The 23,570-nt window shown below is 40.5% G+C and overlaps 1 protein-coding gene across 4 annotated transcripts in view; it reads right to left on the bottom strand.

Annotated features, from left to right (window-relative positions):
• Positions 1 to 23,570, bottom strand: part of Ppp4r4 (protein phosphatase 4, regulatory subunit 4) — a 90,618-nt gene that overhangs the window by 4,046 nt on the left and 63,002 nt on the right. For 3 of the 4 annotated variants that reach the window (XR_015622111.1, NM_001414974.1, XM_087554344.1), the window contains 15 exon segments: positions 23,055 to 23,177; positions 21,749 to 21,918; positions 21,329 to 21,448; positions 18,126 to 18,203; positions 17,412 to 17,495; positions 15,985 to 16,167; positions 13,254 to 13,359; positions 11,747 to 11,894; positions 9,116 to 9,260; positions 8,196 to 8,237; positions 8,038 to 8,112; positions 6,404 to 6,473; positions 5,368 to 5,454; positions 4,421 to 4,514; positions 2,357 to 2,427 (listed from right to left, as the gene is read on the bottom strand). Coding sequence is in view for 3 of the 4 variants with exons in the window: in NM_001414974.1 (NP_001401903.1) it covers positions 2,357 to 2,427; positions 4,421 to 4,514; positions 5,368 to 5,454; positions 6,404 to 6,473; positions 8,038 to 8,112; positions 8,196 to 8,237; positions 9,116 to 9,260; positions 11,747 to 11,894; positions 13,254 to 13,359; positions 15,985 to 16,167; positions 17,412 to 17,495; positions 18,126 to 18,203; positions 21,329 to 21,448; positions 21,749 to 21,918; positions 23,055 to 23,177 (1,596 nt within the window). In the remaining variant the exon portion in view is untranslated. 4 annotated transcript variants of the gene reach the window in all.

Raw genomic sequence — 23,570 nt, 5'->3', positions numbered from 1 at the left:
GACTATGATAAATAAAACCGCTGTGAACATTTGTATGTGAACCCGTGCCTGGCTGTTTTATATTTCTCAGTGAATGCTTGGGAATAGATGTGCTGGTTTCAGTGTGTAACTTCAGATGGAGTTGCCGACACACTGTCTGTCTCCTACTAAAGCTCTCTGTGAATGGAAGCCTGAAGTGCAGGCTCCATCCTCGGACTTGGCATTATAAGCATTTGAATTTCAGACATGTTAGTGAGCAACAAGCAGGACAGCATTTTCCTCATTGCTGCTGCTTTGTTTTGTTTTGTTTTGTTTTGATACAGGGTCTCCCAGCCAAGGATGAACTTAACTCCTGATCCTACTGCCTCCCACTCCTGAGTGCTAGGACTGTGGGCATACACTGTTATGTTCCATTTCCTCACTGCTTTGCATTGATCTTCCCTAATGACTGGCGATGCTAAACATCCTTTCATACACTTATACCTTTACCTTCCTTAAAAGTTCACATTCAAATCTTTTGTCCTTTTTAAGCTTAGCTGCCTAGGCTTAGACTCCTCAGGGCAGTCTGAAACAAGTCCTCTTCAGATCAGGCACAGCATGTATTTTCTTCCACTCCAGGTCTTCACTTGTGTTTTTCTATGACCCTATCTCAAAATCCCGAGCTTTAAATTCCAACACAATATACTATGTCACTACTATTCTGCTATGGTTAATATAAACATCTACCTGCTCCAAAATTACAGACTTCCTTCCATATCTTCTTCAAAAATTTGTAATGTTACCTTTTCTGCTTAAGTTTACATTTTGAGTTAATTATTTCTATATAAGGTGAGATATGAATTGAGGTTGAAGTTTGGGTTTTCTTTAATAACAAGTACTCAATTGGTCTAGTGCCATTTTTTTAATGCATTACCAGACATGGTAATGACATCATTAACTCCCATGATGAATGCACTTCTGTCTGATTTCCAGTGATATTCATGGTCTACCATGTTGATTTCTGTGTCTGGATATCAATGCTTTAATTATAGAAAGTGTCTATTCTGAAAATAAAAAGTTTGCAAACTATCTTGTATGTTATACATAGTTATAAGAATAAAATAAACATAGTAAAAAGGGAAGACAGAATACTCAAAATAAAATGTAGCTAAGCTCTTTAAGATTTCAGGTCCTATAAAATTAAAGGCCACTATTATCTATTGTAACATTTACCAATCATTATTATAGCACTTAACCAATATTTCCAATTTACAAAATTAGAAAGCCACAAGTAATTTTTAGTAATATATTCTAGTTTTTTCTATGAATAATCTGTCTTCTACTGTAAAACCCACAAGTCAGCAAACTTTGAAACAAACACCTGCACAGGTGGTTAAGTTTATCCAGCATGCAAAGCCTGTGGCTGCCATCACACTGCAGTGGCAGAGTTGGGTGACTGTGACTAGCCCACAGTGTCTAGAACATTTACAACCTGGTCATTATATGGATCTTCTGGCCCTTGGAACAAACTTCTAGGACAATAAGATAGTAAGTGAATTCTGCTCAATCAACTTCTTTAGAAATCACTGAATGTCTTCAGCAAGCATGTAGACCATGGTCAAGCAACCATACCATAAGTCCTTCTCCTCTCTTTATAAGTGCCACGCTCTAAGTCTTGACATAGTTAAGTATTTCTTCAATTGCTGTGTTACAGTAGCATTAAAGGCCCATTAAGAGAAAATGGTTGCCTCCTACCTAAAAGAATGGTATTTACCTCTGGATGGAAGCATACCACTGTCTGCTCAACCACAACTCAGGAAACCATGCTTAAAGAGGTTTGAAGAATAATTAGCCTTACATGAGATGACATAGTTTTCTTCCCAGAATTCCTTCCCCTAGGACAGTCCCTGAAAGGCCTTCTGCAGTTCTATTGGATCTGCTAACTCCCTGTTCCTGACACAGAAAGGCATAACTTTCCTTGTCTTCTCTCGTCTCTTTTAGATGCTAGCCAGAGCCTAAAAGTGCTTTCTCTGGTGCTTTGGATTCCCTTATTCTTTCTCACTTCTGCTGCACTGGCTTAACTCAGACTGCATGACTTTGTCCTTTTCTCATCTCCTTTTCTCCTGGCAGCTGTTAAGATTTACAACTTGCCTATCCTGTTGTTTTTCTCTTAAATTCTGATAAAACTCCCCTCAAGGTTCAAGTTTGCTTATAGATTCTTTTATTAAATAGACTAGGAACCCCAGTGTCCCCAGTGACAGGAATAGTTTAATTGCTTAAAGACTTGATGAAGACACGTGTTTAAGAAAAACATCACATCTAGAATTAGAGAGACAAGTTGCTTAGAGAGAGTAATAGCTTATTAAAATAGCCATTTTATGTTTACACTGCTGCTTACCAGTTAGTGACAGCATGGCGGTCCTCACCAGCCCTGAGACAGAAGACGAGTGTGCTAAGGTGGAACTTTTACTAAAAAGCAACATGACTCAGTTAGAACACAACCACAGTTTTCAATCTTAGTCACCTAATACTTGGGGGTTTTAATCTTGTTTTGTAAATGCTCTTCTTTCCCTCCTCCTCCTCCTCCCCCTCCTCTTCTTCCTCTTCTTCCTCCTCCTCCTCCTCCTCCCCCTGCTCCTCCTCCTCCTCCTCTCTTTCCTTTTTCTCTTCTTCTTTTGAAACCTGTCTTTTCTGAGCAAGGAGCTTGTCAATAGTAAACAGCACCCCTGCGTGCCTTGCTTCAGGTTCAGAATCCAGGGTTCTGCCTTGGACTCCTTGTGTGCACACACTTCCTTTCATGATGGACTGTGATGGGACTGGAAGTGGGATGAGCCCTTTCCTCTCCAGTTGGCTTCGGGTCGTGACCCTGAGACAGCCGTACACTGTGCTGTCTAATCTCAAGCTCAACCATGCCCAAACTGTGAGGCCAAAGTGGACCTTTTATCTTTATAATTTGATGACACCATGCACTTTGTTATAGTAACTGGAAGTTGACTATAATAACATGTAATATTAATGTATTCACCTTTGTACAAATATAGTTATAAAATACAAGTTTAAAAACAAAAAATAAAAAAAGAAACCTGCTTTTTGTGTTTGCTTTTTTTTCTTGCATTCATGCTTCAAAACACACACCTTTTCTACAATGTAAAAGCATTCCCTTTGCTTCTTCAAAACTACAGATTTTCTTTTGATGCTCAGCTTACTGTGATGTCAAAAGCTAGAGCTAAAAGTCTAGATTAAGGTATAACTGATAACAGAAAAAACATTTTCTTCAATGTGTTATCTTGAGAAATTTAAAGGCATTTGTGTTTTCCTTTTAATATAAAATATTTATTAATTGAGAACTTCATACAATGTATCTTGTTGGTTTGGTTTGGGTTTTGGTTTTAGAAACAGGGTTTCTCTATGTAGCCTTGGATGTCCTAGAATTCACTCTGTAGACCAGGCTGGCCTTAAACTCACTGATCTGCCTGTCTCTGTCTCCAAGTTCTGTATTAAAGACATGTGCAACCGCTGCCCAGTTTATAGAATGCATTTTGACCATATTTCCCCCTTACACTCCTCCTTCTAACTCTTCCTAGATCAACCCTGACCTATCTCCTCACAGTCTCCCAACTTCATGTCCTCCTTAAAAAACAAAAACAAAGCAGACAAACAAAACCTAACCCCAACAACCTACCAAGGACAACCTGTGCTGCCCAGAGGTGTGGGGCCATCCACCAGAACAGAGCTGACCCACCCAGGGCCTCGACCTTAAAGAACAGAGATTCTGCTCCCGGAGAAGCCAGGAGCTGTCAGGAGCTCTCAGTTAGGGGTAGGGACTCCATGCTAGAACTCAGACTAGCTTGATCTTATATACCGGTCTTGTGCAGGAATCTCCTGTTTTCTTAAAACGGCTTTGCTTTCCCAAGGACCTATAGCTCTAAACGCTACATGCACACAACACAAACAGCAACAGTGGCAGCCAATCATGCTGCTTCGCTTCTAACCACTCCCTGTCAACTGGACTGAGGCTCTAAATGGAAAGCAAATCCGCATCTGCTGTCAGAGCCCTGTCTGGGCCGCCGCACTGGACGAGCATGCCCATGGCTCCTCTACATGGAGAATGATATGAAGCACACCCACGTGCAGCCTGTGGCAAACAGAGCATGCTCACAACCATCTGGAGTTAAGAGGTGTGCACAGTAGATCCCTCCCTTCTCATACATGGTGGGTAGAGTCTATAATGTTATCATACATCACGGTAATAGTCTACTGGCAATACAAAGGTACCTATTTTTAATGAATATTAAACACCTTCTATTTTTAATGTGATCATCTTTACAGAAGTGACAAATTGTTAGCCCATAAAAAATTCAAAATTAAATCTGATTATAGTGATATTAGTATTTCATGTAAATAAATATGATGACCACAAAAGAACAACTCTAGTTAAGAATAACCAGCTGCCAGCACATACCTAACACACTTGTCTAAGGTGCCATATTTTGCATGAAAAGCTTGATTATTAAAAGATTGGCTTCGAGTCAATTTGGATTTCTTGATTTCTTTGCCTAGAGTAAAACAGAAAGAAGAAAATTCAGTTTTCTTTAGCTGTTCCAACCCCAAAGTCCTCCTCAGGATACACCATTTCTAGAAAAGTCCAGAAGGATCAGTTTGGCCTCCTCAGTCTGAGCGGACTAGAATTACTGTCATTCAACCTACCCATTAAGGATAAATGAAAAATTAGCTGGAAATGGCTAAGAACTCATTCACAGTGGAAAGTGTAAATGGCTTGGTGGGAAAGAAGATACTCTACACAGACATTTCTGTCCCACCCTTTGACCGTCACAATATTGAAACAGTGGGCCTCAAGGAACTAGAATGCTCTCAGGAATTTCATGCAGGGAGAAGAGTGAGCCTGAATTCTGGGAAGCAGAGGGGATTTTTTTCTCCTGCAAAGAGATTTGCAATCTATCAGATGAGATGGCAGGAGAGACAATGTGTCAGTGGAGGACAGGGCTGCACCTTGACCTTGACCACCCTGATATGCATAACTACAGACCTCAACCTCATCACAGTACCCTGAAAGTGCATTTAGCAGTGAGGGGAGGGAGTGGCGTCATGGAATCTTTGCTCCTCTTCCCAATATAGCCGCATTGAATAAGTCTCCATTTTTGTTTTCACTATCAAGAACATAAAAGAATACCCTTAAAACATGTATCCAATTTGTCTTTAAAAAATTTATGAGTCACTTAGTGGTGGCAAATGCCTTTAATCCAAGTACTCAGAAGGCAGAGGCAGGTGGATCTCTGTGAGTTCGAGGCTAATCTGGTCTACAGAGTGAGTTCCAGGACAGCCAAGGCTACATGGAGAAACCCTGCCTCGAAAAAAAAAGTATGAATCATAATACAGAATGTTTCTTACTTGTTGACGGGGTGCTAGAAGAGGGTCCAGGAACAGAAATGGCCGCATTCTTGGACAGGCTCTGTGTTGGTGTCCTGGAGTCTCTGCCTAAAATAAACTTTTAAGTTGTACAATTTCATCTGACTTCTATACAATCATTATGTCTACTCACCAGCACGATTTTCCAAATGCTCTTACTTTATATACTTCCACATTTCAGCCTCTGCTGTTTAAGACCGACTCCACAAGCTCACAGCTGACATTCACATTAGGCGTCCCTTCCAGAGGCTCTGAGCCTTACATTAGTATCATTATCATTATTACTATTATTAGCCTCCTGTTGTTATTATTATTTTATATTTTCCTAATACCTATACCACATTAACCAGCCAATTCTCAAAAATAATGTTTAAAAAGAAGTGTAAGAAAAGTAATATTCCCTGCCAAATTAAAACTTAGCATAGTCTTTCAATATACAAAGACACAAATGTCACTGTGGCATTGGTAATTCCAAGGCCAAAAGAATGGAATCCATCTTTGGGTAGAACCTGGGTCTGCTCCCTTAGGAGTTAATCCAGTCGGGCTGCTCAGGAACCAACTTACTTCAGAAGACAGATTTGCCTTGATAAAGAGATGGGAGGAATAACTATCTCTTTAATGATATTTCCCTCCCAGATTCCTGGCTTCTGTGCAATTGCTTACAAAGAGCTGCAGGCATAGTTTCAAATGTCTGCTTTTCCTATTGCTTTCCTCAGCATGGTTTCCCTAAAGCTTTGGGCTTCATTCTCTCTCAAAGCTCCCACCTTACGGGCTCCCTCTACCCTGTGGTCACCTCCATTCCAGCTGAACTCTTTTCTTCTTTTCCATCTTCCACTCCAAGATTAACAGCTTGTCTGACCCAGGGTTTTTCTTTTAAATACCAATAAAGTTACTCTCAAGCTTCGATTTGCATGCATTCTTAAATTCCTCTGCTGAAACGACTGAGACCCCCAAGCAGGGCCCTGACTTCCCCAGGTATGTTTAACCCTGAAGCATAGTGGGGAGACAGAGCACTCACGTTTCTTCTCAAAGCTTTTGTCGCTGGTCAACCTCCCGTCATTCTGATGCTTCTCCTTCTCTAGCTGTTCCTGTTGGGACACAGCACTGTGTTACAGGTGCAGCTTGGAAGCTTGCTCTGGAGAAAATGACTCTCCGCTTTAGAGATACAAATATACATCACAAAAAATAACCCTTTAAAATGGATTTTCTCTTTTGTGCTTGTGTTAACGAATTCAGTTTTGCTTTGTTTCTGTGGCCCTTTTACATCACAGAATATTGCCCTTGGAAGTTTGTCCAGCTAAAACAGTGACTCTGGCATCGCTCTATAATGAGCATTTTTTCCCCAAGGTGTTTGGTTTTTCTCATCAACAGAGAGTAAAACTGTGGTTATTTAACCATGCCTATTTCAATTCTATTCAGCAAATGACAAAACATTTTTCTTTACAAAGTCTGAGAGGAAAGAGAAGTCTGCCAAACACATTTAAAATATTTAAGTTTGATATGTAGAAAACCACTTAAGTCTGGCATTTTCACACTGAAGATGCTGCAAGGCTGACTGACCGTCAGCTTGTGAGTGTGTGGAACACTGCAGATGAGAGCCCAACAGCCTGGACCAGCTTCAGTCCTTCATACGGGTATCTACTGTCCACCTCTGGATTTGTTCTAACATCTTTTAACTATTAGGCAAACCTTTGAAATATATTTTTGGGAACTAGAGAGATTGCTCAGTTGCTAAGAACAAGTAATGCTCTACCAGAGGACCCATGCTGCATGAATAACAATCATCTGTAACAAGTTCTAGGGGATCTGACTCCTTTCTCACATACATAACACATAACTAAAAATAAAACAGGATTGTCTTTTTAGTGGATGGATACTGAGATGGATGCTGAGGATGAATAGATACTGAGGTGGATACTGAGGTGGATGCTGAGGTGGATACTAAAGTGGATGCTGAGGATGGATTCTGAGGTGGATACTGAGGTGGATACTGAGGTGGATGCTGAGGATGAATAGATACTGAGGTGGATACTGAGGTGGATGCTGAGGTGGATACTGAGATGGATGCTGAGGATGAATAGATACTGAGGTGGATGCTGAGGTGGATGCTGAGGTGGATGCTAAGGTGGATACTAAAGTGGATGCTGAGGATGGATTCTGAGGTGGATGCTGAGGATGGATGCTGAGGGTGGATACTGAGGTGGATACTGAGGTGGATGCTGAGGATGGATACTGAGGTGGATACTGAGGTGGATGCTGAGGTGGATGCTGAGGTGGATACTGAGGTGGATGCTGAGGTGGATGCTGAGGTGGATGCTGAGGTGGATGCTGAGGTGGATGCTGAGGTGGATGCTGAGGTGGATGCTGAGGTGGATGCTGAGGATGGATTGCCAGGGACAGGAGGGAATGTCTCAACTAGGACTCAATACATGTGATTACTTACACACTAGTTTCACTTAAGAAACTTATTTTGCTAAACACTCTCAAGTGTAATTTTTCTTCTAATTTATAAAAAATAAAACTTCAGAAAATCGAGGCTTTTCTTTAGCCTTTTAGGAAATGTGGAACAACATAAAATTGAAATAAATTAGGTTATTACAAAGCTCAGCTATTGCTAAGTGGAAAGGCCTGTGTCCATGGGAAACAACATACCATTTCCAAAAACAGCAGTTCCTCTCTTTCTTTCTCTTGATCCAACAAATCGTTCTCATAATTTTTTTTCTGGAACTGTGTAAAATTTAAAATGACACTGTCAGTCATTAGTGACAACTTCTTGTTGATGTAAATGTCTCTTAACAGCGTGTACTTACCATATCCATAGACATTTCCATTCTGTCCAACTCTAATACTGTCTACAAGGAAAGAGGTCAGAAATTACACAGATTCAACAGTAAGAAAATGCAACCAACCAATTATGTCAAAAAGGCGCTTCCTTTCCCAAGGAGTTCAAAGGGAAGAGTTAACACTATGATATTAATAAACTAATCTGTTACCACCAATAAACATTCAAAACTGTTTCAAAGTCACACCCATTCATACCTTTTTATCCATCATATAACAGTATCAGTTACATATTAACTATAGCTTTTGAAGGCTAAAGCCTTTTTAAGGTTTGATATCACTAACCCAAATTCTTTACTATCTTAGTTTTCCCAAATTTCCACTCAACCCACATAACAGGCCTGTATGCTAGAGCAAAGTCACATAGCCTAAATGAGGACGTTTGGAAAGAGCTGGGCTGAGGTGAGGCCGGCTCTCCATGGTGGGGTCTGATACCAATCAGCTTGTCCCCGAGCAGCCAGTGTCTAGATCTAACCCTTCAAAGTCAGAGACAACTGAATCCACTCTTACAGGGCCTTCGCACACTCCTCCAGATAACATGACGTCTCTAATTTTCCTGTCAGTAAAATTTCCTAATTTTACCTGACTGTGATCACTTATAATAAGACCTAGGAAAAGAGGTATTAGTCATCATCTAAGCCAAGGTCACAAACACCTCGCAGTCGCTCAGTTCTCCCACAGGGAACTCCTGAGTGACAAAAACTGACTGCCCTTTAGAAATAAATGCCCATTGAAGGAACTGCTGTGCTAACAGCAGCAAACACACACCCTGCTGTCTATTCATTCTGTCTGCACTTGAAAAGCTTGGTACCCTATCAGGCTAAGGAAGGGAAGCTGAGGTTACCTGCTATGCTTTGAGACACATTAACTCAGCAGGAGAGACACTCACTTTTTTCACAATGGCCAGAACATCTTTATCTTTTTCTTGACACAGGAGTTTTCTCACACACATTTCTAACTGCTGGAGGAGATGCATATCTGCAGGTATCTTCAGAGCGGACTTCACTTTGGGCAGCAGGTAGCAAAGTTTCATTCTGTAGTGACAGCAAGTTTAATAACTAAGAGTAATGGGGATGTGCCTCAGTTCGCCTGCCCATGCATCAGGTATGCTCGGAGTGCCTACTGTTTATAAGGCATCCATTATTTTGGATGCCAAGACACAGAATGGAATCAAACCAACAAAACCCTCTGTCCCTCAGGGGTTTGCATTCTAGTATGAGGCATGGAAGACAGAATGCATGGATAAAGACAATGTCCGCCAGGAGTGGTGGAAGGTGGTGTTGGAGAAGTCAGTAACGTTTTCACTGAACAGATGGTAATCTAGGAAAGACCTAGGAAATCAGGAAGCAAGCCACTCAAGCGTCTGAAAAGCATTGTGGCCATCATGGAAGGCTTGCCTAGTGATACTCTGAATTAGCAAACTAGCTTTGAGGTAGAGTAGAGCAAAGATGAGCTTAGGAGGAGACCTGACTGGTGACGGGGCCTGTGACACTGCGTGGAGCCAGGCATCTATTTCAAATGCCCTGAACGCACTGGAGGGTCTGAGCCCAGGAGTAAAATGATCCAACCTAACTTTCCTAATCACCATGTGCTGCTTTGCCATTAGACCAGAAGTGGTTAAGAAACAATAGAGAAGTCCCCAACAAGAGCTGACAGCACTCTGGGCCAGAAGCAGCAGCAGCAGGTACCCAGAGAAGCCTGCAGTCTGCATGTATTCTGTGAGCTGCAGTGTGGCCTCAGAGATTGCAGTTGGGATGGGGGAGAAAACAGGGTTTAGGATTTGGCTTAAGCAGGGGGAAGATGAACCAGCAGCTTCCTGAGATGCAGAGGACTGCAAAAGGAAGACAAAACAGACCCAGCACTGAATGCCAGACAGATTAAGTCTGGGAGGCCCATTAGAACTTCAATGGGGATTAGAAATCTGCAGCTGGCTCAGGAAGCCTGTCCAGGTGGATGTCCTTGCAAGAGATAAGGTGAGGAAGGCTTGCAGCTGACAGTTTAGGCCTAGGATGAAGACACTTAGCATAGGGGCAGTGAGAGAGGAGGAGAATGGGAAACATCTAAGGTACCGCCACTGTGCAGATCAGCTGGGTAAAGAAGAAACCGGGAGGCTCAGGGAGGAGAACAGAGAACCCGGACTGAAGAACAGAATCCCGGGGAAGGACGGCTGCCACTGAGGTGCTCTGCTTTGATAAACACCAACTCTGCCTCTTTTTAGGCCAGTTCTGGAAAGGGATGCCTTACAGCCCCTGCAGTCATTCCCTCATCATGTGCTCTCCGGGTTAATGCTCTGTATTGCTTTTGCAAACCTTGAGGCACCTACATCCCATTCCAAGGGTTGCCAGGATGCTGTCTGCAGGCCTTCAGGTGAGAGCACTGCCTACACAATAGCCCTTGGCTCTGTGCATCTGAAGAGGTGAAGAAGCTGTCTCTGGGATTCTCAACATTAAACACCAAGGGCTCTAACTCACTCACTGCTCAGCACAGATAGAGGGGACGCTTTAACTAAGAACTCTCAAGTCCTCTCCAGAAAACTTCCTTCACTCTGGCCACGGAAGAAAAGGTTCCTCTGAATAGCAACAGGATTTTCCCAGCCTGGACGGTGTCTAAACTCAGTAAATTAAATGTTAAACCATTCACCTGAGAAGCACACAAAGCATAAATCACTCTTTATCACCTAAAGTATGTCTAGAAAACATTGATTCGTGGGCACACAAGATTATAAAGTTCTTGAAATTAGGGACTAGAGCTTTTGGTAAACAAGACTTTTAAGGCTCTTATCATACAGATGACATTTGCTGAGCCAGGCTGGCAGGCTGGCCTTGACTTGTGCTTGCTCAGCCCAGTAAGCTAAAAGATCTCAGATATCAGTGAAGAGAGTGACTCTGTCTCCCAAGACTATTTACTAACCAAGCCATGAAGCCAACTGAGATGTCCATCAACAGACAATTGGGTGAAGAGAACATGGTATATAAATACATTGAGTATTCAGCGCTAACAGAAAATGGAACACTGCTGCAACCCAGATGAACAGGAAGGCATTCCCTACAGTGAAATAAATATTGCCCGTTCCTTTTGAGATGTGGAAGCCAAAAAGGTGAGCAATGGAACGGTGCTTCTTAGCAGTAGAAGGACGGTTGGAAGGAGGCAGGCGAAGAACACCAAAAGCCGGTTAATATAGGAGGAATGCCTTGCACTCTGACTACAGCTCACAACAACTTACTGTACATTTTATAAATAACTAGAAGACCAGGCTGAAGGCTGTGGGCACATAGAAATGACAAATAGTTGAGGAAATGAAAATGCTAACTACCTAGATTTTATTGTTACATCTAATACCCAAATTATTAAATTATCATGCTATACCCCATACTTGTATGACTATTAAGTTAAGCTTCAAAAATAACAGAGAGCAAGCATCAATTCCTCACTTGATTAACTAAGAAAAAGGGTTTGCAAATGTTTACCACAATAGAAATGAGAAATGCAACATTTTCAAACCTTGAAAAGTGATACGTACCTCACATTTGCCACTGGGTCATGTGTTAGTTCAATAACAGGTAGAAAGAAATATTTGCAGAAAAATGATCTGGAAAATATCTCTATGATAAATTCACAGGTATCCAAAAAGCGAAGTCTATTCCAATAACTTTTTCCTTGACCCAACTCTACAAACAACAAAAATACCATAATACAGTATTTCCTACATGAAATTATATATTACAAAACGAAACACCAAAAATGTATGTAAAGTTTAATTCTATCTGCAATCTATTTAACAAATATAATCAATAAGAGAAAAATAGTCATTATGTGCTCTAGATTTGTAGACTACAATATTTACATGTCAAAAACTAGGAAGTGGTGTTACTATACAAAACACCAAGAACCACTTTGGGATGACCTGTGATGACTGAATGATGAGGTCACTATGAATGGCCGCCACCTACATGCTAAGGACCCTGTACACACACCGTTTTTATACCTGGAAAACAGGATGATGGGATGCATACTCTTGGACTAATTCAAACGCAGGCTCTCCAAGCCTTTTAAAATTAAACTAGTTATTCTCTTTTTGTTTCCTTAAAGGTGTCTGAAGTGGAGAAGTCATATGTAAACACAATTACTATAGGTCAGTATTCAAAGCATAATTTTCTCATTTTTACATAAATGAGCAAAGGCAATGTTCTTAATACTTAAGACCAAACAGAATCTTTAAAAATCAAACAACGTACTCTGAATGGAAGACCCTTCTCATGCAAAAGGAAAACAGAACTAAATCAGGTCATGGGAAGAAAAAGCAAAACATACTGAGCCTAACTGTTCTTAAATAGAATTTCATAAAATACTCTTTCACCTGAAATGTGGTATTTCTTGATTAAAATGATAAATTATAGTAGTTAGGAAGTCTGGATAATAGTTTTATTAAAAACCAATTAAGCATAATTGTAGTCAAAGCCAAGTAGTCAGTGACTAATAAGCTCACTAGACAAATGTATATATTTGCTACCAGATTAACACCTTAAAGATTTTTGCCATTATTTTAGCCCTTAACAAATCACAATAAGTTTGCATGTGTTGACCTAGTTTCTAAACCACTACAGCTCACTAGAGTCACACCATTCTGCTAACCAATGCTGTTAACACCATTCAGTAAAAAATTATAAGCCTACATTTTATTCATTCAATACATACTGAGAACAGCATTGTATAATAAATTATTAGATTTATGAATGCTATTTCACCAAGGTAGAAATTAGCCTTTCAACTTACATTTACGTATTTTAATTTCTCAAGTGTTGGAATTCATAAAAGGCCACTCTGGTTAAATATTATTTTCATCTATGAAATTTTGACATAAAGATTTCCAAGACAAATACAAATTAAACTTCAAAATTCAAATAAAAGCACACACCAGATTTTTACCAACATCAGTCCAATTTTGCTTCAAAAAATTACATACAATGCATTAAAGATCTAATTAAGGTCAATTATTTTAGTAACTTTTTTCCAAAATCATTGCTTACGTTCAATTAACTTTTGAATGACTTCATGCCTCTGCTCTTGTTTGCGATTATATCGTAGAAAAATGCACAGAGTTCGTGCTGCGGCTCTTTGGACAGGTAAGACGTTCTTAAATAAATAAAACAAGAAGGATAATCATCACCCTAAGGTATGTTCTCAACAATTACTCCCTGCCAAACCAATATCAAGCAATTGCTAAATGAGACATGTTCACTATCCTGAGCTCACACCCTTCTGGAAGGATCTCTACTACTTAATGTTACTATCACCTGGGTACATAAAATATCCTCTGACAGGCTAATCCTGCACAGTCACATCCAGGTGACTGGTGTTTGACTATCATTTCCCTGCTACCTCATCTTCAGTGACATGTTCCTCAGAAATATTAATGATTTCCACATATCTGACAAACATTCTGATGAACATAGCACATGTCAGTTACATCACCAGAACCGTGTAACCTCTAAAGTAGAAATGTAGAAATCCATGTTCAGATTGACTACTGAGGAATTTAGGGACTGGTATATCTAGGACTAGAGACTAAATGTCTAGGATAATGTTCTTCACTGAGGGATCTCCAGCTCCCATGCCTATGCAAAAGCTGTCAAAGGCAAAGGCCCAGAACTCTACACAATGGTTAACATTAGAGAGTGTCATCACACAGAGCAAAGGGACCCCAGCTGGCTGACAGGTAGCTCCAATGTTCCAAACCCTCTCTTCAGATTCCCATCACACCACTACACAGAACTTTAAATTGAACCAGCTACCTGTACTGGAAATTAGAGAGGAAGTCTTAATACCATAAAAGAAAACTCTTTAAACCAGATATACCCTGACCACTGTAATTCATGTACACCATCCTGCCTGACTTATCTACATTATAATTCTCCATTCACCGAATGTCCAGACTACCACAGTGGGACCCTGAACAGCTGTGTGACACTGAGACAGTGGTGCTGGCTGTGTCCTTCTCCACCTACACATGTGTCCGTCCTACTGGGCACCATGCTATACTGGGCACCATGCTATATGATATTGTTAACTGTTGGATACAAAAGGAAGGTGTTTTCTAAGGTTTAGAAATGAAAATTTAAGACCTGTACATAAGCAGAAACATAATAGAGCTTAAATGAATTCCAGATAATGAACTAAATAAAAGCCTATTCCTCTCTTCTTCAGTTTATTATAGTATGACAGAATTTCAAATATATATATACAAGATGCATGAAAATACCCTTAGTTTGTACCTCATGTAATATGTCTATAATGCAAGACAAATATTCATTTAGGACAGAAATCAATGAAAAGGGCCTCTGAACAGCATCCATGAGTTATCTTCTGACTACTACATATATGTCATGATACCTGTATACCCTCACACATACATATACAATAGATGGATGGATGGATGGATGGATAGACAGACATACAGATAGAAGCACAAAACTAACAAGGAGTTATTATTGTCAAGTCACTTTTTAAGATTATTATACATAGGGTATACCCTTCGATTCCTCAGATTTCCATTGGTACGTGTGATGAGCTTGTTGGGTGGTAGGTAATATTGTGTGCTTCCTATTTTTTAAGCTAAAAAGAATAGCATTAATATTTTTCTACTTTCTAAATCTTTGAAGCTAACACTTCTTTAGAATTTTAAATGAAGGTATCCTCATTTCCCTTTTATGAAAGTGAAGATGCTCCTGCTAAGACTGTAACATAGAAACATGGTGTGTTTGTTTGTTTTTCCTGTTACAGGAAATGGATGACCTTATGCATGCTCTTCAAGGACCTTATTGCTAAGCTACATCCCCACTAGCTGCAGCTTTAAAGAAATTTACAAACTTCAATAGGATGCCACCGTGAATATACAGTGAACTTTAGGCTAAACAGACAGGTGCATTTCTCAGCCTCTCATGGGTCCTCCACTTCAGAGAGGCTGCAGCTCACTGCTCAGTGAGTGTGGGAAGCGAGTCTGGAAGTGAGGAGAACTGTGAGGTTCTTATAAAAGGTGGATAACTTCACGAGGTTCCAGTTAGCTATCTAGAAAGCAAGCTGTTCCTCCTCTCCTTCAGCAAGAGGCTCTACACCAAGGCTTGCATGCTTCCAATGTAACTGCCCTCAGGGACTATAACAGACACAGTCCAGACTAAGGGGGCTGCAGGGAGCCTTGGGAATAAAGGCCTGACAGATGTGAGATGCTGACGTGGGGACAGCAGGAGAAACAGCAGTTGACATTACAGAGTCCTGTCAATCTTTCTCTCCAGTGAACTGAAACATGTCTGAGGTAAAAGGGCAGGAACTGTATCTAGTAGGTTGAGAACTTGCCTAGCATGCATGAACCCTGAGTTCAATCCACAGCACCACAGAAATCAAGAATGGTGCCACACACCTATAGCCTCAGAGTTGGAGAGACAGAGGCAGGAGAACCAGAAGTTCAATGCCATCTTCATCTATTGGTAATTTGAGGGCAGGCTGGGTTATGCACACACCACTTCTCAAACCAACACAAAGTCTGAGGCAAGTTTATCCTGGCAGAGTACTTGCAATCTTGGTCACACCTCCCTCCACTGAAGAGCGAAGGGCAATCAGAGGACACTTGACTCTCTTCCTCGGGACCTGGGGGAAAGCCACCCTTTCAAGCTGATAGGAATTGACTTTCTTGAAAAACTAAAGAATTTGGTAATGACAAAGTAATCCCCAATTTCAAAACAATCAGGGGACTTCAGGGCTCACATTGGTCATCATGATGGTGAACATTCTTTGTAAGAAACGGTAATAAATCTGATCGCTCGATATGATGTGAGGCAGGCAGGTGTATTTCTGCAGCAGCTTCTCATGGGTCCTCCACTTCAGAGAGGCTGCAGCTCGCTGCTCAGCGGCCGTGAGTGCTGGAATCAAGTCTGGCAGTGAGGAGAACTGTGAAGAAACCCAAGGAAAGAGCAGACGGTGACTAAGGTCATCAACTGCAGCCTGAACCACCCCCACGGAAGGACTTCAGAGTTTAGAAGGCGTGTCAGTTGTCACCGAGTGGCAATTAGCAGGCACAATCAAACATTTTGTAAAAATGCTTGAGTAAAATTTATAGCACCAGGAAATGAAATCCCTAGAGTCTGGACTTGTTCTTCTTCCTGACAGGTTGGCCATCAGGTTGGTTACCAAGGCAACTATTCTAACTAGCTCAAAATTTCTTACATTTCACTCTGGCCAAGCTTGGCCTTCTGATTCTTACCCATTGTCCTATTTGTTATCCTCATAATAATTATTAATACTGAAAGTATGAATCCAAATTCCAAAGACATTAACAAGAACTGTGGGAGTTGGCACTACTATGTAACTGGAGAGGGCAACTCGTGCTGGCAGCCTTCATGGGCACAGGCTGTAGGAGTATTGTAAAGACAGTATGTTCAATGGTTAGAAACGCTGGGTCTAAAAAGGGCCTCCTTTAGAGCTTTTCAAATAATCTACACCAGTCTACTGTCACCTATACAGCAGAAGTGCAGGAAACAGCCCAAGGAGAAAAGAACTTGGAAGAAATCATTCCTATGTCACTTCACCATCTGGGAAAATACAGGTATGAGCTGCCTATGACTTTTAGGCCTCCAAATTCCTTAATAACAGTACAGAAATTGGGACTTTAAGATGTTTTCAATCAATTGTCAGTATCTCATGGGAATCCTGTCAAATATGGCTCAGAGCTGGGATGTAGCCAGTCCTTCCTTTTCATAGCATAACTAACTCATGTAAACGTCTATATATCTGTTGTTTAATTGTATGCATATGTGTGGCGGGGAGTACATGAGTTCAGTGCCAAAGGCAGCCATAAGAGGCATTAGATTGCTCTGGAGACGGGCACTGGTGGTTGTGCACTGTGTAATAAAAAAGCTGGGATGGAACCCAGGTCCTTCCTTATAAGACTGGTAGAGCTTTTAGCTGCTAAGCCATCTCTCTAGACCCCTCATGTACATTTTAAAGCTGAATGGAGATGCGCTGGCTGCATCCCTGCATCCTCACAAATGCACAGAGGGCTGGACACTGACCAGCACAAGGGCAAGAACTATGTTAACATTTCTCACACCTTCTTCTGCTGTTCCCTCACAACCACCATGCCGAGTAAGATAACAAACCTCCTAAGATAACATCTCTTGAAAGATGGGATTTACCTTATTTTCCTGAACACTGTTTTCTCCACCAGTAGACATAAGTTCCAAGATTTCTGGGAGGTGATTTATAAGAGCATCTAGTACCTTTTAAAGAGATATTATATTCATAATGGTTATTATCTTCTAAATTAGTTAACTCCACAAATCAATTTATATATAAGTATTGCTGAGCAAACAGCATTTTGGGTGTTCCTTTTTTTTCTTTTGTAGAAAATCAGTGTAGCTTCTACTTGTCTAAATTGGAGAAAGCTAACATATTTAGAACGGCCTTCCCACTTTGGAAAGGAGTGTACATCCGGGGATGTAGCTAAACTTCCAGGGCTAAGAGTCACTCTGGCGAATAGAAGGTGCCAAACATAGCATCATGTGGAAGAGTTTCAAAATGTTCATGAGTGTACGTGTAGATAAAATATACTCTAAAAACAGATACTCTCAAAACGATGCTGGGCAAAAGTCCAAAATGCTACACGATTACAGGGTGTAAAACCTGTAATAGAAAAAGGCAACCTGACTGGAAAACCAAAAACGGAACAAAGACCAACAGTGATTTAACTGAAGCGTCTCTTTTGTCTACTTGTGGGCACTTCTGATTTTCCTTAATAAACAATACACACCTTCATTCCTAATTTCTAAGATCTTCCCAATGGCACAGTGACACAGGTACTGATAGAATTTGGCTTAACATAAAAGAAGTAGAGTGGGAACTTATGTTACCTCCAGTGACTCATCTTGTAACAATGTTATCAGTTCCTTGTGTATTAAATGTACTCCAGAATTCAGAAGTTTAGATACCTAAAACACAACAATGAAAATCTCTCAGATTTGAGACTATATAATATTAAAATACATGTTAACTACATTCTTATTAAACACTTCTAAAATAGAAATAAGTAACAACATAACTATAAAATTAATTTCTAGTTAGTTTAACTGCATGGATGTGTTTGCTGCCATGCTGGCGTGTGTGGGCACAGGGTGAGACTGTGAGAGGGGAGGGCTAGTACAAAGGATGGGTTCCCAGGGCTAGGACTTCTGCATCAGCTCCTAACAACCCATGGAAGACCCTCATTCAGAATGTAAAGTCTTAGAGCTCTCAAAGGGGCGGGCCTTAAAGAATACCTGAGGCCTACAGGCTTTTCTTCCCACTCAAGCTTCTCAAAGCAGAACTGCACTGCACTGAAAGGCCTTGGTGACACTGGGTGTAGTAACTCCCAAAAAGGAAAGATGGTTTTCCTCATCAACATCAGAGCCCGTCCTCAGTCTGAGAGAAACTGACAGGGACTGAGCAGGTCTACATCGATGCTTTTGGTATGGCTCCTCTAACCAAACTTAGAGCCCACAAAGATGAGCTCACCAGTTTGTATGTAACCTTTTAAAGGGTGGGAAAGGAAGATATAACATACTGAGTTTGAGTCAAGTTTTGTTTCCAGGGGTTGAGGTAGGAAGATTAAAGTATTTTGAATAAAGTATTTTGAAATTTTCCACTTTGGGTTGTTTCAAGTTGCTAGAAATATTTTCAAAATGACATTTTCTGAAAAATCAGAATAAAGTTATAATATAGTAATTATCAAATCTAGTATTAATACTAGATTAGAAAACTTGTAAGCACAGTGGTGAGTTTTCATTATTTAAAGAGCAAAATAAGCCGTTTGGAGATCTGAACATTAGGTATGACTGTGAGAACATGACAACCAGATATCCATAGAATACAGGAAGCAGTCATCTCCACAGGGACTCCTATACAGGAATGCTGATGCGCATGCGCGTGTGTGTGTGTGTGTGTGTGTGTGTGTGTGTGTGTGTGTGTGTGTGTGTGTCTTGTCTTAAACAAAATAAAACTAAACTCAAAGATTAAACGAAGGAGGTAAGAGACAACCTAAATGAACGAATACCCTGCAGGGTCCAACAGGAAGTCTCCTTCCTCCTCTAAAAGTAAACTTTTATGGGTCAGTTTACAGAGGATACAACTGTGCAACAGTGGGATTGCTTTAAATAACTGTCATTTAAGTGGAATATTCCCTATACTCTAGTGTAGAAATATACTCCATCAATGTCAGAAAGTTTAATTTTTAAATTTTTTCACTGGTATGCATGTTTGCATGTATTTGGGCATGTGCATATGCATATTCACATGTATATGGGTACATGAAGTTGATGCTGTGTCTTTCTTGGTCACTCTCCACTTTATATATCAAATGTCTCTCCCTTAAATCTAGAGCTGCTCCAGATTCAGCTAGTTTAGCCAGCTAGCTGGCTCTGGAGATGGCCTATGTCTACCTCCTGAGGGCATGCCATGCCTACCTAGATTTGCATGGGAACTGAACTCTAGTCCTCACACTTCTGCACTTTACCCACTGAGCCATCTCCCTAGCCCTGGAAAGGTGACATTTTAAAGAAGCAAAGAATATGACTCAACAGCCCAAAGCATCTTAAATAATATTTATAACGATGTTATTAATGTCTTACACTTTCTCAGTTAATCTAGTAGTGCCTTGACATGGAATACAGTACAAGAGAGATGATGAACCATTCCCATTGACAATAAGAATTTACTGTAGGATTTATAAGGAAAGAAAATATTTTATCGTATCAATTATAGAGAGTCTGTCATGTGACTACTTTGAATGGACAAGTTATTGCTTATATATTGTGATAGTTAATACTGGTTGTCAATGTGACAGGATCTAGACTAATTTAGCAGACAAACTTCACTGTACCTCTGTGAGGGAATTTCTAGATTGGATTAACTGAGGTGGGAAGGCCCACCCTGTCTTAGCTTCAGTGGTCTACTTCCTCAGTATAGAGTCACCATGAAAGAGGAAGCCCAGCTAAGGAACTGCTAGATCAGACAGGCCTATGTCTGTGGAGCCTTGTCTTGATTGATAACTGACATAATAGGGCCCGGCCCACTGTGGGCAGCACCGCTGCTAGGCAGGTGGGCCTGAACTGGAAAAGACAGCTAGCTGAGAGAAGCACAGAGCAAGCATGTGAAGCAGCATTCCTCCATACTTTCTGCTTCGAGCACCTATCTGAGCTCCTGCCCTAACTTCCCTCAAATGTGGGCCACGATCTTGAGTGTGAGCCTCATCAAACCCGTCTCTCCCACAAGTTGCTTTGGGTCATGGTACTTAATAGAGCAACAGAGAAGAAAACTAGGACACACTCTGGGGGTAGCACTGTTCCATGGCCTGGGGTCCCTGACTAAATAAATGAGGAGCTGACAGCAGCACTCACTGCTCTCTGCTCCCGGCTGTGGCCAGCTGCCTTCTGTTCCTGCCACCAGGCCTTCCCCGCCATGATGGACTGTGCCTCAACAGTGAGCTAAGGTAAAACTTTTCTTACTTTTGTCATGTGCTTGGCAACTGTTACATGCATGTGTTTTTACTGTTTTTCTTAGAAACGGGTCCCTAATTTCAACTTCGAAGATGAAAAGTTAATCATGTTTACCATAAAAGTCTGTTTCTGTACATAGATTATAGAAAGCTGTACGGCTGAAGCTAACAGCTATGCTCATCAAATCTCACTCGCAGTAACAGCAGTAAGCGCAAACAATTTGTTACTCAATTTTCCACCTACCCCAAAACTACTTAAACATAGGGCAAAGTATAAATATAACAAATCATTTTAAATTATAACTATCATAATGTCTGGCTTAAAGTAAATGTTTAGTTTAAGTATGCTGAAAATAGGTTAATGAGTAAATGAATATAATGTATTTATGTAAATGGATTTTGTAAACACACTAAAAAGAGAATTATGGGAATTCAAAAACAAGACTTAAAACTACAACATGAAAGAGATATGGAGTCTCGATCTTATAACAAGTCTGTAAACACATTATAGAGAATATTAAAACAGTACCTACAAAACACAGAGAGAATGAACAGGCGCAGCAGGAAGTTCATTCTTAGACTTACTTCATAAAAGCAAATAGCAATAGTGTATCTGACTGGTACTTCAGGGTCATGGCAAAGGCAGAAGAATGTAGAATAGAGTTCCATGTGGAAGTTTTTAGGATCAACAAAAACAATCATGGCCTAGTGGAGGTGGAAGGAGATGAATGGGAAGGAGAGAAAAACATGCATCAATACCTAGTATTAATCATCTCACTAACACGGAAATCACATTGTATTAAGCATATTTATAAAATATTGTTTCTAAAACACAAATGCATAAATATAATTCTAATCTATACACAAAGAGAAACGTAAGTTGCACCAATACTCCACAGTTAGACACAGTGCTACACACAAGTCAGAGATGCCAACATTTGCTGTGCTCTACTCATGTGTCAATGCCATAGCAAAACAACCAATAGCATACAGGTATTTTATTACCGGAAAATTGTAAGCACAGTTCTTTCGTACTGAAGTGTATTTCTTCTCCTGCTCTACGATTTGGGATGGAATCTGGCTTTCATTGTGGCCATTTTCTTGTTGCAAACCCAGTGTACAAAGTTTCTTATAAAATTCCAAAAATCTCAAGTGCTGATCTGGAGTGAAAATTCCTAAAACAAATGTAAAACCTGAGTCCAGCATTTCAATTGCAAACAAAAGAAATTTTTAAAGAAGCTTGGAGTACAATAAAAATGTTTAGAACAAAGTTTTAAAGCAAAATGGCTACAGATGGCTGCTTCATAGTCACAACAGGGAGCAAACTAGTACTCAGAGGAGAGCTGGCAGGCCACACATCGCCACCTTGTGCTGACTTTAATAACTTATACCAAGGTTTTGTTTTTTTTGAAGGGAAATAGAGGAAGAGTTGATCTGGGGGACAGGGGAGGGGAAGGGAAAGGACTGGGAAGATAGAGGGAGAAGAAACTGTGGTTGGGATGTAATGTATGAGAGAAGAATAAACGTTAAAAATAAATAATAAATAATATTTTAATTTTAAAAATACGAACTATAGAACACAGGAATGGTGTCTCCATTAGTTCTACAACTGGTGGAGAACTAAGATACTATCATCATCAGGACCATTCTTATAATACTACTGTGCACTTATGGTACATGTTTTAAAGTCTTGCAAGAAAACATGCACATGTATCTACAGAGACGGAGCTAAAGAACCTAGCCTGGAAGATGTCAAAGTGATCAAAAGTACTATTCCTCAACAGAATTGTTCCACATCCATCACTGTCTCGGATCTGGGGATTTAGTGGACACTGTAAAACATTTTCCAATGTCCAGATGTCTGCAATCCACATGAAGAATGTTACTGTGCTAGATACAAGCTTAATTCTTACATGATCCCAAAAAGCTAAGAATATGCTCAAACAACATGACTCCTGAGTTCTAGTCTACATGCTAAACTGAATTAATTACTCACATGCCATGTTTATCATTTGAGAAATGGTTTTTAAAGTTATTCTCACTGCATACAAAGAGCTAACATCCTGAACTTCTATTAGCACACGGCATCTTAAATATACAAACTGCCCAGAAATTCTGTGGGCTGCACTTACTGTCTTTTCAAATAAGGTGCCATCCATAAAAACATCGTTTCTAAATGTGCTTTAAGTTGCCAAGTTCTAAGTTCTCCTAAGGCTGCACACTGGAGAGCAAGTGCTACCGGAAAAGAGCTGACTGAAATGAGTAGGGAAAAAGAGAAGAGCAGCTGTCTCGCAGCCCCCAGGTAACATACCATAGAGTCCATGGCATAGCTTTCCTAAATGAAACGATAAAGAAATCAGAATTGATTCGTCTGCTTTGAAAGACTTTTCACAGAATGATTTCACCAAGGGAAGTATAGTTTGACTTCTGTCATCTGGGGAACAAAACAAAACAGTACAGAGTTTAGAGGCAGTTGTCGACCTTACCATGTGGAAAATAAGACACATACAAGTCCCCGCTACCCCCCAAAAAAGTCTCTGCTAGACTAACAACAGAAATACCTGACCAAGGTGACAGGGGGACTGGAGACAAGGGGTGAGGTGACCAGAAACTGCACAGGACCACAGGGGAATGTACATAGGGTCCCCACAAACAGACAACTAGGTGAAAGGGGTCTTGAGTCCGAATAACCAGGAGAATTCTAATATTTAAGTAGTTAGATAGCAAGCCCCGGGAACTTCCAGGTCTCTCTTACAGTCCTCCCATGCCACATTGTAACTTTAATTTTTTTTTTAATCAAAGTCAACTTGAAATCTAGCCTGTCTAC

The sequence above is a fragment of the Rattus norvegicus genome, chromosome 6, assembly GCF_021556685.1.
Source record: "Rattus norvegicus strain SHRSP/BbbUtx chromosome 6, alternate assembly SHRSP_T2T, whole genome shotgun sequence".
Taxonomy (NCBI): Eukaryota; Metazoa; Chordata; class Mammalia; order Rodentia; family Muridae; genus Rattus; species Rattus norvegicus.
Note: the sequence above shows the minus strand (reverse complement) of the source record. Positions and strands in the feature narration are given on the sequence as shown.